Source organism: Chrysochloris asiatica, unplaced genomic scaffold (assembly GCF_000296735.1).
Source record: "Chrysochloris asiatica unplaced genomic scaffold, ChrAsi1.0 scaffold00140, whole genome shotgun sequence".
In the NCBI taxonomy this organism is placed as follows: Eukaryota; Metazoa; Chordata; class Mammalia; order Afrosoricida; family Chrysochloridae; genus Chrysochloris; species Chrysochloris asiatica.
The window spans coordinates 3,361,628-3,376,816 of record NW_006408658.1 but is presented as its reverse complement, the minus strand read 5'-3'; the positions used below and the strand labels follow the sequence as shown (position 1 = coordinate 3,376,816).

Below are 15,189 nucleotides of genomic sequence, written 5' to 3'. Positions count from 1 at the left end.
GTTCTGAAGTTAGATACATGGACAGAGACATAGTCTGAATGGATATATATTTATATATCCCACAAATACATAAGAGTTTGAAAGGACATTTGCAAGTGGGTATTTACCTTTCCTGCAAATATAGCTATGAATGTTGTAGAGTATATAGTGGGCAAAATGAAGAAAATTTCTTAGGTATTATCAATCAATGAGTTGCTGGTCTTGGGGGCTCAGGACCATAGTCTCAGGGGACACCATGGTCAACTGCCATAACATAGTCCACAAAGACAGTGTTCTACATCCTACTTTGATGAGTAACATCTAGGATCTTAAAAGTTTATGAGCTGTTGTTCATTTAAGGTAAAACTATTGGTCTCTTCATGTGCAGAAGACAGAAGAGTGAGAATTGAAGAGGCTTGGAATCCATCAGTCCAACTGACTTCTAGGATATGTGAACAGCATCAGTCTCCATGACTCTGAGACCAGAAGGGACCTGGCTACCATTACCAACTGCTCTGAAAGGGTTTACATAATACATTAGATGGTCCCAGATCAAGCAGCCGAAAATGTGGAACACAACTCAAAATTATTTAAAAAATCGAGCTTACTGGTCAGAAAGAGACTGGAGGAACCTGAGACCGTCTGACCTGAGACCAACCTTCAGGTCTGGAAAGGAACTCACCCTCATGGCCCAACTTTCAGCCAAGCAGTAGATAGGCATATCGGGGGGACAACACTAGTAAGGTATGCTCACCATGGAATGGTCAATCATTCAAAATCAAAAAGAGCAACATTTACCTAAAGATAAACTTGAGAAGGGATGGGAAGATGGGTGAAATGGAAATAGGAACTAAAGGGAGTAAATGGGTGAATTGTCGAATGGAGGGGATCACAATCATTGCAATGAAGCAAAGTATATGATTTGTTGAGTACAAAACTGGTTATCTTGTCTGTAAACCTGGACTCAATGCACAATAAAAAGTTTTAAAAACCAAACTATATGTGGGAAATGTATTTTACCACAGGATTGAGTATTAAAATGTTTTGATATTATTCTCATCACAGAATTCTTTTGAATGAAATATCTGAATTCATGTGTCTCCTTACAATGAGATCTTTTGTAATATGTATCATAACTGTACCTTATTTCTGTATATATATTTTGTACTTTGTTTCTTTATTTCTGTCATAATCACCCACATCATCACAATCATCCTATTATTGTAAATATAACATTGTTATTGCCTTAAAAATCTTGACAAAAAGACCAGTTCCCTAAAAAGTTATTTATATAAAGGTGGCATTAAAAGTAATAACTATCCCAAGTCCCTTTCAGCAAGTCAATACTAGTTAGGACAGATACAAGAAATTGAACAAAAAACACAGAGAAAACTGCCATAAATATACATTCTCCACCAAGTCAAAGAGAGATGATCTTACATCATTTACAGAGCAATTTTGTGTATATTTGGTGAACATGAGCATAGGAATTAGAGTCATTAGGAGTCTTATGCCATCAAAGTTTTTGTTTTACAGAAAGATTTCTTAGCCTCTCCATTTTTTAGTTCATAACTTAATAAAAGTGTAACTGTATTGGTCCTTAATATAAATTTTAAAACTGTAAAAATCACAGTTTCATGTTCTGCTTTTTTCCCCCCACATCCTATCTGTAGGCACAACTCTTTGGATGGTTGGACAATAGCTTTGAGTCCTCATTGTTTATTCCTGCACAGGTTTATCCTCAGGACTCACAGCTTATGCCGTTTCTCTGCCTAAGCATTTGGCCACCTTATCCCGTATTTCCTTCATTTTTATACCATAGATGATAGGGTTGAGCATTGAAGGTATAAGAAGGTAGAGATTAGCAAGGAGAATGTGGGCGTGACGTGGAATATTGTGACCAATTCGGTGGGTGAGAGAGGAAAAAAGTCCAGGCACGTAGGAAGCAAGGATGACAAAGAGGTGAGCTGAGCAGGTGTTGAGGGCTTTGATGATGGCATCTCGAGAGTTAAGGTGCACCACAGCCTGCAGGATGAGGACATAAGAGAAGCCAATGAGCAGGAGGTCAAGTCCAACCACGAGAAGGATCACAAAGAGCCCATAGATACGATTGGGTCTGGTGTGGTCACAAGCCATTTTTACCACAGCCATGTGGTCACAGTAGGTGTGAGGAATGACCATGTGGCAGAAGGTCAACCTCCGAAGTAGAAGAGGCATGGGCAGGATAAGAACCACACCCTTGGCTAGAGCCAGCAGCCCCAGACGTCCAACTAGGGAATGGCTCAGGATTGTGTTGTAGTGTAATGGCTTACACACAGCCACGTATCGGTCAAAAGCCATTGTCACAAGTAGGGCTGATCGCACCACAGATGCACCATGGATGAAAAACATCTGGGTGAAACACGCATTAGCAGCAATGTCCCGATCATTGAACCAGAAGATGCAGAGGAGCTTGGGTACCAGAGCCAGAGTGGATACAAGGTCAGCCACCATCAGCAGGGCCAGTAGTAGATACATTGGTGTGTGCAGTGTGGGCTCTGTGGCCACCAGGAAGAGGATAGCACCATTACCAATGAGGATAGCCAAAAACATGGAGGAGAAAGGAAGAGAGAGCCACAAGTGCTGTGACTCTAAGCCAGGTATGCCCATCAGTGAGAAAGTCATGAAGCTGGAATGGTTGAAGGTTAGCATGGCAGAAACTGTTGGCAGTTGTTATAGACAACAACTCTCACCTGGTGATGAGACATAGGTGGTGGGTTGTTTTTTTCTGTTTTTTTACTAATGACTTCCTAAGATGGGGTCTGGAAAAGAAGGTTGAATATCTCTGTGATCACAGAATCTGCAAACTAGTTTCAGCTGTATCCTTAACACTTACATTGACTTTATGCCATTTTTAATGGGCCTTGGTATTTTTTTTGTTATAAAGGGTGTTGTAATGGACCTTCACTCTCATCTCTCCCAGTTGTAAAGTTCTATGTTTCAACAAATATTTCTGGAGTTCTGAGTAAGAAGAGGAAAAAATGTTCTTATCCTTGACAAAAGGATGAAAACCTTGGATAGAAGGACCATGGCCTTTTTATTGAAGAGCTTCCAATATGGTGGAGAAACACTGAAACACTTCTGCACACCCTGGCCCAGGAATACTGAGCTGTCGGGGGAAATCTCCTTCGAGTACCTTGATTTTATATGTTGTCCCTCTTTCCAATCTACTTTCTGATGGTGGTTTTATTTTCCCTTTACCCATACTCATTATTATTGAGTTGATTTCAACTCATAGTGACCCTATAGGGTAGCATAGACCTTCCCCATAGGGTTTCCAAGGCTGCAAATCTTTATGGAAATAGACTGCCATAACTTTCTTCCACAACATGGGTCAATTTAAGCTCACAACTTTTGGTAAGCAGCCCTCCTATTAAGCACTGTGCTACTTGTCCTTGTGTGTCATTGGCTCATAGTGACCCTGTATAGAATTTCTGAGACTGTAAATCTTTACAGGAGCAGAAAGCCTCATCTCTCTCCTATGGTGTGACTGGTAGATTTGTGGACTTTGCAGTTAGTAACCCAACTCGTAACCCACTATGCTGCGGGGCTGGTTGTTTTTGTTTGTTGTTTAGTGCTGTGGAATCAGTTTCAATTCTTAGTGACCCTGTGTAGGACTTCCAAGGAGTGGCTGTTGGGTTTGAACTGCTGACCTTTGTGTATCCTACAGTGCCACACCAGGACTCCTAGGACTCCATTTTTCATCAGTCTGTTTCTGCCTCAGAGTACCATTCCTTGTTCCTTGATCTTTCCACAAACCTTCATATAACTCACTCCTTGGTTTATATAGAGTTTTGCTTCTTCAAATAAACCTAGTTGGCACAGTAGCTAAAGTGCTCAGTTGCCAATCCAAAGATTGGCAGTTTGAACACACTACCTTCTTCTGTGTATAAGGTCACTATGGGTTGATACCGACTTGATGACACCTAACAACAACAACAACAACCCACTCTATAGGAGAAAGCTGCAGTAATCTGCTTCAGTAGTTTTCCCATCTTGGAAACCCTACAAGGCAGTTCTTCTTGGTCATGTAAGGTGACCATGAGTTGGAATTGTCTCAACTGTAGTGGGTTTTGTTTTGTTTGGTGTTACTTCAACTCCTATTTCAGTCCTACTAAATCACAAATCTTTTTAAGCAAAATGTTTATATTTCATGAGTCAAAAGAGTAGTTCACAGTGCTGGCTGTATATTAGAAACATTGGAGGAATTGAAAAATTACTAATAGCCAGGACCAATAATTCAATCAAAAGTGTATCAAATTAGAGCCCATAACTTCTATTTTTCAAAATACTTGGGCCAATTTTCATGAGAAGCCATGGCCAAGAACAGAGTTAGAAATGATGGAAACAATAATGCTCAAGCCTATGATTTTTTCCTTTTCTTTGTTTCCTTTTGCTTTTAATCCTCAATTACATTTTGTCTAGTAGGAGACTATTCATGTGGACAAATAATAACAACATACTGCAGTAAATACTATAATCAAGATAAAGCAAAATGTATAGAAGGTGAAGGGACCCTTCCTTATTCAGCTCTGAGAAAGATTGTAGAGAAATAAACTTTACTACAGTCATAAAATAATAGCAAGGGTGAAATCAAATGAAGAAGCAATGGGAAAAACTCGGGATAGAGGAAATAGCAATGGAAAAGAAAATTTAGTTATATTTAGGGAGTGATGAGAAATTTAATGTGACCCTGATGTCATGGAGTCCTGAAGACAAGATCAGGAAGTGGTCCCATGACTGACAGCTCCTTTTGACAAGAATGCTTTCCACATTCCTCTCTTCTTTCCTTGACACAACTGTATTTAGTTCAGTGGTATGTTCCCTTCCCCTTCTTTGCCTATATCATGCCTCTTCCTATATCTATGCTAGATTGCATAGCACTTTAGCTATTTTTTCCCCTAAAATTTCCTTTCACCTAACTTACATTTATTAAGTCCCTGTCATGAACCAGATCTGTAAACCCATTCATCATCTCTGACAGTGTTTCTGAACTATTAAAACATTTTAGTAACTCATCCTACAACTCTTCTCTAAATGTGTCCCATTTTCAGAACTGAGACAGTACTTTCAGGTGTGTGTGGCAGAGATTGCTGGGTGACTGTAAAATACATGCCAGTTATAAAGAAAGAACAGGGCTAAAGATGGAAGAAGCTTAAGAAAAATAATTTGATTTAAAACAGAAAAGACTGATTTACTTATTTCAATTGTTACAATAAAAACTTACCTAGAATTGTTAAATTCTGTTATATCGTTTCTAAATGCTCCTCTCCTTTTTTGCTATTTGTACGTCACAACTTGAATCTATCTCATGTTTTATAGAACTCTATTTTTCTGTTTTGCTGAATTTAGCTTCTGAAAAGGATTTTCCTTTCCACTGTGGCTTGCATCCTTGGCTTTTTCCCTGTGCCACAACATATAACCTTCCCTATTACAGTTCATAAAGGCACTCAGACTATATAAGGGAAAATTTGAACTCTATAATTACTCCTTTCAAGAGCACTATGTATATTCTACAGAGATCTAGGAAGAAAAAGCATGAAAAGAGTAGTTCCTCAGGGGATCCCTTTGGGATTTTTCCTCAGTGATGTGTAACATGATCTGAAAAAGAGTTCTCTCAAGGGAAAGAGATAGTTTTGACCTTTTAAAGTTTTCTTGTAATGATGTAATGATGATGTTTATGTAACTTGTGCTCTTGGTTTGGTGGATACCTATAGCAATAACTTTAACCCTGTCATAAGAAACATATTAAAATACTTCTTATGACAGGGTTAAAATTATCATTATAGGATATGCTTCAACAGGAGTTCTGGTGTGGCACTGTGGGCTAATGCGTCAGATTGCAAAGTCATTTCAACTGCAAGGCTGGAAGTTCAAGCTTACCAGCTGCTCCTTGGAAACCCTTTACATTGTCACTATGGGTCGGAATTGACTCAACGGCACTTAAAAACAACATGCTTAAACAGATAATAGACTATATTCCTTATGGAAAACAATTTATACAATTTGTGAAGGAATTATAATACCTCTGTGTAGTGCAATGTATTTCTCCTTTTACTTAGCCTTTCCTGCTCTTGGTTTGTAGTTCTGTCAAGATAATTTGCTTCTTAGAAAAGCACTGGGAAGTTTACTACACACATAACATTGGAAAAACCCTTTCAAAGAATTGAACTGTTTACTCTGCAAATAAAATGCCTATGGTTTACTGAGAGGACTGGTCAGTTTGTGATCTGTGTGAAAGAAGTAGGCTTATAAAAGGACCAATACCACAGAGGTTGAGGTGGACCTCACTACTATCAACAAGAAGACCTAGGTGTAGATTGTATCCTCTGGTCCCTAGGTCCTGTGCTGAGAACCTCTTAGACCCAGGAGACAGAGCTATAACACTGGAGACAGCCCAAGACAGCCCAAAATGATATGAGCATCAAGAATCAGGAGACCCGTGTGAGATTACTCTTGGATCATGGTTCAAGGTGGCTGCAACGGACCACAGGACAAGAGATCCAAGTGCCTTCAGGCCACAGGCTTGCTGGTGGAGAAGTATGCTTCTGGTTCAAAAGAGCTCTAACACTTGCCCAAGTGATGGCCCATAAGAAAGGCATAGTTAAGAAGGATCTGAGTTGTCTGGTTAGTATCTGTCCTGAATAATAAATTGTATCCTGTCTTCTGAGTTGTTCCTATTACTTCAAAATTGATCCTGATTTCTAACCTATTACATCACTAATAAACCCCATAATCATGAGTGCAGTCTTTTTTGCATTCTGTGTGGTCCTTATAATGAATTCTTAAACCCAACAGAGAAGAAGACAATGCTATTTGAGGGATGGCTAATGTAACAATTGATAAAATAATTGGAGAGTGGACATACATTTGACCTCCAATTCATAGGGCTTATGGTTCTCTTCCCTCTCTTGTGAATTTAGATGGCTTTTTATGTCACTACATTACACTAAGGAACATTACTACAAGGAGTACAAATAAATTGATTTGGCAAATGGTGATTAATATAAAGTCAATTGCTTTGCACTCAAACATCCCCACAATGAATCTATCTATATAACCATTTTAAAAATGTGTAGAACTGATGTTTTTTTTCTTAAACTTCGGTGTTCAAAGTTAAAGCTGAAGAAAATTAAAACGCATCTAAAGGAACCCTAGTACAACCTTGAGTAATTGTTATTGTTAAATTCCATTGAATCAACTCCAACTCACAGAAACCCTGTATAGGGTATTTGAAGCTGTAAATCTTTGTGGGTGCAGAAGGCCTCATCTTTCTCCCATAGGGTGACTTGTAGGATCAGTCGATCTTGTGCTTCACAGTTCAGTGTTTATCCTACAGAATCATCACATTCCCAACCTTGAGTATATCCCACCTGAAATTAGAGAAAAATCTCAAGAATAGTGTTGAAACATTGAGAACTCATGATTGATGACCTTGTGAAGACATCATATATGAAGAAACCAAAGACCAATATGGATGTTAGAAGAGACTTTGAAACTTGCTCTTGAACATAAAATAGTCAAAGGAAAACATGATGAAGTAAATGAGCTGAACAAAATATTTCAGAATGATACAAAGAGACAAAGTAAAGTATTATAAGGAAATGAGTAAAAATCTGGAGTTAGAAAACAAAAAATGAAGACTATATTGGGAATTTCTCAAGCTGAGAGAACTGAAGAAAAATTCACATGCTATTGAAAATAGCACCGCTTGGATCAGGCACAGCTAGTTCCTCAAAATGACATCCTTACTGCTGAACACTTTAAAGAGGTCTTTTGAAGCAGATTTGCCTGTTGCGTTATGTCGCTTGATTTCTTCACTGATGCTTATATGAACATTGATTGTGTATCTATGCAAATTGAAATCTTTGGCAACTTCAATCTTTTCTTCATTTGCCATGATGCTATTTATTGGTCTAGTTGTGAAGATTTCGTTTTCTTTACCTTGAGGTACAATCCATACTGTTACTATTTCAAGTCCTCTTCACTTTCAGTAAGCAAGCTTGTTTCATCTGCCTATCACAGGTTTTTAGTGAGTCTTCCTCCAATCCTGATGCCATGTTCATCATATTCCAGCTTCCCTGATTGTTTGCTCAGTTTACAGATTGAATAAGTGTGTTGAAAAGATACAGCCATGTCGCACACCTTTCCTGATTTTGAACCATTCAGTATCCCCTTGTTCTACTTGAATAGCTGGTTCTTGGTGTACGTACCACTTCCTTAGGGGTACAATGAAATATTCTGGAATAGCCATTCTTCACAATGTTATCCATAGTTTGTTATGATCCACACAGTTAAATGCATTTGCACAGTCAATAAAGCACAATAAACATTTTCCAGTGTTTTCTGCTTTTGGCTGAGAACACTTTGATATCAGCAATGCTATCCCTACTTCAACATCCTCTTCTGAATCTAACTTGGATTTCCTGCAGCTCCCTGTCCATACACTGTTGCAATCTTTTAAAAATTATCTTATGAAAAATGTTACTTACATGTAATATTAATGACATAGTTTGATTATTTCTGCATTCTATTGTATCATATGACTTTGGAATGGACATAAATATTGATCTCTTCAAATCAGTTGGCCAGATAGCTGTCTTCCAAATTTCTTAACATAGATGATGATCTCTCTTTGAAGTATTTTAACTTTTTATTCTGTCATTTTCTGGATACTTGTTTTTGATCATGCCTTCTGTGAAGTTTGGACTATTTCCTTCAGTACCATCAGTTCTTGATCATATGGCATTGAGTATATTCCACCTTGAAATGGTTGAACATTGACTGATTCTTTTGGCTACAGTGATTCTGTGTACTTGTTCAATGTTCTGATGTTTCCAGCTTCATTCAATAGTTTGTCCAAAGAATTCTTCAGTATTGCAACTCGAGTCTTAATTTTTTTTCTTTCAGTTCTTTCAGGTTGAGAAATGCTGAGCATGTTCTTTCCTTCTGGTGTCCTAACTCCAGGTTTTTGCATATTTCATTATAATAATTGACTTTGCCTTGTCAATCTACCCTTCATGATGTTATTTTCAGCTGTTTTACTTCCTCATTTCTTTCATTCACTTTAGCTTCTCTATGCTCAGAGCAAGTTTCAGAGTCTCTTCTGACATCTACTTTGGTTTTCCTCCTGCCACCCGCCACCCCCTGCCCCACCACCTGGTTTTTAAAACCATTTACTTCCAATATGGTGTTTGTCTTGATGTCACCCCACAAATCTGTGGTCGTTGGTTATTAGTGTCTTTTATTAGTTATTTTAATATTCTGAAGCTTCAGTCTCTACTTGCATATGAGACTAGATGGTCTTTTCCACAGTCTTCCCCTGACCTTGTGTTTACTGATGCTATTGAGCTTCTTCATGGTCTCTTCTTACAAAAATAGTCAATATGATTTCTGTGTATTCCATCTGGTGAGAGCTAGGTGTATAGACATCTTTTAAGTTGGCAAAAAAAAAAAAAAAATTACAATAAATAAATTATTGGCCTTGCAAAATTCTATCATGTGATCTCCAGCATAGTCTCTATAACCAAGGCCATATGTTCCAACATTCACATTCCAATCACCAGTAATTATCAATTCATCTTGATTGCATGTTTGGTCAATTTCAGACTGAAGAAGTTGGTAGAATTCTTCAATTTCAACATCATTGGTTTCAATTATTGGTTCATAATATTGAATAATAATGCCATTAATTGGTTTTCCTTGTAGGTGTGTGGATATTATCACAGCCAGTATTGTACTTCAAGATAGATCTTGAAATGTTTTTGACAATGGATGTATCATCTTTCTTCTTCAATCTGTCATTTTTCACACAGAAAACCATGATTGTCTGAAATAGCTGAAATAAATTGGCTAATATCAATTTATTTCAGCTAATTAATACCTAGGATATAGATCTTCATGGGCTTCATTTCACTTATGACAACTTTCAATGTTCCTAGTTCATACTTCATGCATTCCATATTCCTAGTATTAATGGGTTTTGCAGCTGTTTCTTCTTATTTTGAGTTGTGCTACTTCAGAAAATGAAGGTCCCCAAAGTAACTCTATACATGTCATTGATGTCAACTCTACTTTGAGGAGCTAAATCTTCCTCAGTAGTATTTTGAGTGTTTTCATCATTTGGCCATGTCTAACAATTTTCTGCTGCTATTCATAATGTGTTCAGTGGCTAACCATTAAGAATTGAATTCGTGTCCTTTTTCCTAGTCTGCCTTAGTCTGGGAGCTCTGCTGAAACCTGACCACCATGGACCACCCTGTTGGTATTTAAAATACCAGTGGTATAGCCTCCAGAGTCACAGCAACACTCAAATCACCACAGCACAATAAATGAACAGATGAGTGGTGGTCTTCTCACATATGTTGGACATATTGTCAGGAGGGACCATTCTGAAGGACGTCATGTCCTTAAAGGGGAGGCTCAACAAAAAAGAGGAAGACCTTCAAAGAGATGAATTGACACAGTGGCTGCAGCAATGGGTTCAAACATAGGAATGATTGTAAGAATGGTACAGGACCAGACAGTGTTATGTTTTGTGTACAAAGAATTCCTACAAGCTGAAGCCAACTTGACAGCACCTAACAACAATAATAGCGTGGGCTACTAGTCCCAAAGTGAGTTAACCTAATTCTGATTCTGACTCACAACAATCCTAAACCACAAAGCAGAACTGGCCCATTTAGATTCCAATGCTGTACTTTTTATAAAAGCAGACTACAACATTGTTCTCCCACAGAGTGGTTGGTGGGTTCAAGCCACAGACCTTTCAGTTAGCAGCCAATCAACTACTGAGGGTTTCATGCAAATGGGCTCAGCAAATGAGCTTTTTGATAATATATTTTACTATGATAAATATGAGTAAGTTCTAAATAAAGGACATCAAGAGACATAAGGTTTGGCAATGTTCAATGCATAAGTCATTTCTTATTCCCAAAATAAATGACCTCATATGGCGAGAAACTACTTTTAGCAAGTCATGTCTCCTAGACTTTACATATAGATACAATTTTCAATTTAGTTCTATTGCCATCTTTGTACATTTTGTAGAGGTAATATTTTTTTGTTCATTAAAAAGGGCAAGGTTATCCTATAAAGCCAGTCATGATATGTTGTTAAGTGATATGCTGTTAACTATGTCAGTCATGATATAGCTATGCTAAAATGGGCAGTCTGGAAGAGTCACATAAACTGTCTATGATACTACAGTTCCAGGAAGGGGTAAATATAGAACTGACCAGGGATTATCATACAAGGGAATTGGAGGGAATTCATGTTGTAGAATATTTGAGAAAAGGGGTTACATTAGAAATAGAGACAGATCCAGAACAGATACCTATGCATTTGTAGTCTTAGTGCAACTGTCTAGCTTCACTTCTTTATCTTTACATATTGCATACATATATAGAATATGTATCTTCTTGTTACATAGATCTAATTATATACATACATACTTCTCTCCTCTATGGTATTATTTAGTCAACTAGAAGAGAAAGGCTTGTATGTATAGTTACAAGGGAACACAAAACCTCCCTATGGGGAGCTGTTTAAAGTTGCATAGCTCTAGCCTTTAACCCAGTGCAAACCATCAAACTCCCAAGAGGGACAGTGAGATAACAATCTTTGTATAACAGTCTCTTAGCTTGATATTAAGATAGTTGAGAGTGGGTAGAGATTGGTAATGTAAGACTCACAATTGTCTGAGGATGTTTTTGCAATTATATGCCTTCTTGTTCCTGTAGTCATGAGTCAGGTGAGTCTAGGTCGTGGGAAATCTCTGAAAATGGGATTTCTTAGCCTTTAAGAGGAGTCTATAGAATCCTGGTGTGACTCTTTAGGATAAGCACTGTACTGCTAATGACAAGGTTAGCAGTTCAAACCTACTAACTGCTTCTTGGAAACCCTATACAAGGTAGCTATGAATTAGAACTGACTCGACAACATTTAACAACAACAAGAGAATTTTATCTCTTCCACAAGGGTGGGACCACCAATCATCTGTCAGTTTATGATAATGTGGTGGCTTGCATGTTACTGTGATTCTGAAAGCTATGCCACCAGTATTTTAAATACCAGCAGGGTCATCCATGGTAGTCAGGTTTCAGATGAGCTTCCTGACTAAGTCAGACTAGGAAGAAGGAGAGACAGACAACTCCTAAGAATTTATTCACTGAAAACCTTATGAATAGTAGTGGAACATTGTCTGATAGCACCAGAATATTGAATATTGAAACATGATGAAGTACATCAGAATATTGTCAGATATAGTGCCTGAAAAAGAGCCACTTAAGTTGGAAGGCACTCAAAATAGGACTGGAAAGAACTGCTTCCTCAAAGGAGAGTTGACCATGATGATGAGAATGGAGTAGAGTTTTAGGGACCTTCATTTGATGATGGGGCACAAGTCAAAATGAGGAAAAACAACTGTAAACATCAATTAATAATTGCAACATGGAATGAATTAAGTATGAATCTAGGAAAATTGAAAGTTTTCAGAAATGAAATGGAATGCATAAACACTAATATCCTAGGCATTAATTAGCTGAAATGAAATGATACTAGCCATTTTGAATTTGATAATTGCATGGTTTACTATGCCAGGAATGACAAATTGAAGGGGAATGGCATTGCATTCATAATAAAAAAGAACATTTCAATATATATCTTGAAGTATAATACTGTTGGTGATAGGATACTATTCATACAACTACAAGGAAGACCAGTTATTCAAATTTGTACACCAACCACTAAAGCCAGTGATGATGAAATTGAAGAATCGTACCAACTCCTTTAGTCTGAAATGCTCAATCATGCAATCAAGATGTATGGAAAATTACTGGCAATTGGAATGCAAAGGTTGGAAACAAGTAGGATAAGTAGTTGGAATATATGGCCTTGGTGACAGAAATGATGCTGGAGATCACATGATAACATTTTGCAAGACCAATGACTTCTTCATTGCAAATACAGATTAGGAAACTAGGATTCTAGAAGAAAATGAATCAAGGCAACACTTCCACCAAGAAATAATTACAAAGCTTTTTTTTTTTCTTCTCAAATTTTGGTTCCAATACCTGCACTTGTTTTAGCATCATGTTTTGATACTATAAAAGCCTCCTGAATGTATTGCCTCTAAAATACTCTATTTTGTCAGATAATATGTGATGGAAATAATAAAATTTGGAAAATACACTGTTTCCTGTATATTAGTTTGAGAAATAGAGAGCTCAAATCACATCAATAATGGTCATAGCTAAATTCTGATTGACTGAATTAAAATTTTCATCTCTATGCAATTATCCTTAAAGATAATATTCAAAGTCAATTGATTTGATTCTTAGATCTTTGTTGTTTCTATCTTCTCTTGAATAAATTAACAGAGCAGTATGTTTAAAAGACCCTTTTTATGCACCACATTTATCCCTTTCTTCTCTAGAGATCATGCAGTTTATTGACCCCGCACTGTGATTAGAATCGTACTTTTAACCATGCTCCTCTACTTCTCTTAGTCCTTATGTCTGTGAGGACAAAAAGAATAATTTAATTTTGTAGCAAACATATTTGGGCTGTCTAGTAGTGGTGTGAATCTGTGTATCACTTCTATCTTCATTTTTCATCATTCATTATATTGCCCATAGAATCCTTCAATATTGAAAATCAAGGTTTGGAGTTTTTCTTTGGTTTTTCCTCAGCTTGAGAAATGCTGAGTGTGTTCTTCTCTTTTGATTTTATAACTCTAGATCTTTGCACTTTTCATTATAATATTTGACTTTGTTTTCTTGAGCGGCACTTTGAAATTTTCTATTCAGATTTTTAATCTCTTCATTTCTTCCATTTCTATGATGGAGAGCAAGTTTCAGAGTCTCTTCTGACATCCATTTTGGATTTTTTCTTCTTTCTTGTCTTCTTAATGAATTTTTGCTTTCTTTTTGTATGATGTTCTTAATGTCATCCCACAACTCTTCTGGTCTTCAGTCATTAGTGTCTAATTCATCAAATCTGTTGTTGAGATGATCTCTAAATTCAGGTGGGATATATTCTGGTTCTCAGGGACTTGTTTTAACTTTTTTCAGCTTCAGCCTTAGACAACATTGTGGAGAATGAATATTCTGGAACACTTAATTGTGCTCACAAGGAGCCTGTACATAGACCAAGAGGCAGTTTTTCAAACAGAACAAGGGGATACTGAATGGTTTAAAATTAGGAGAGGTGTGTGCCTGGGTTGTATCCTATCAACATATTTATTCAGTCTGTATGCTGAGCAGCTAATTTGAGAAGTTGGATTATGTGAAGAAAAACGTGGCATCAAGGTTGGAAGAAGACTCATTAACAATTTGTGATATGCAGATGATACAACCTTGCTTGCTGAAAGTGAAGAGGATTTAAAATACTTATTGATGAAGATCAAAGATCACAGCTTTAGTATTGGTTGCACTTCAAAGGAAACAAAAATACCATTGGACTAGTAAATAACATCATGATAAATGGAGACAAACTTTTCAAAGACTTCGTTTTTCTTGGATCCTCCATAAACATTCATGGAAGCAGTAGTCAAGAAATCAAATTATTTATTGCATCTGCTGCAGAAAACTTCTTTAAAGTGTTGAAGAACAAAGATGTCAGTTTGTGGACTTAAGTGTGCCTGACCCTAGCCTTGTTATTTTCAATAGTCAAATACTCATGTGAAAGTTGAGCTTAAGGAAGACTTTAGAAGAATGGATTCATTTGAGTTATATTATTGGAGAAAAATATTGAAAATACTGTGGACTGCCAGAAGAACAAACAAATCTTTGTTGTTGTTGTTGTTCTTTGGAGGAAGTACAACCAAATGCTCTTTAGAAGCCAAGATGGCCTGTCTTCGTCTTTCACAGATTCAAAATGGTCAATACCAGTCCATTTCAGCTCACTAATGTCTATGATATCAAATTTATGTGTTCCATTTCATTTTTGGCAATTATCAATTTTCCTAGATTCATACTTCGTGCATTCCATGTTCCAATGAACAAATATCCTCTGTTAAACCTACATATATTTTTATTATATTATCATCCTCTCTTCCATACAAGTTCAGTCCAGTGTTTATACATGCATCGATTTATAGATTACTATTATTGCAAGATTGTATATTTGATAGTATTTACATCTATTATTTGTGTTCCTTTCAGTGTCTTT

At 37.0% G+C, this 15,189-nt stretch overlaps 1 protein-coding gene across 1 annotated transcript; it reads right to left on the bottom strand.

Moving 5' to 3' along the window:
• Positions 1–1,734: 1,734 nt before the first annotated feature.
• On the bottom strand, positions 1,735–2,670 carry LOC102835107 (putative olfactory receptor 52P1-like). Its single transcript, XM_006870321.1, has one exon. It carries the CDS (start codon positions 2,668–2,670, stop codon positions 1,735–1,737), a length of 936 nt encoding a protein of 311 aa, XP_006870383.1.
• Positions 2,671–15,189: the final 12,519 nt, after the last annotated feature.

Excerpts from the sequence above, each read along its gene's own strand:
- LOC102835107 (XM_006870321.1), bottom strand. The coding sequence starts at position 2,670 with ATGCTAACCTTCAACCATTCCAGCTTCATGACTTTCTCACTGATGGGC.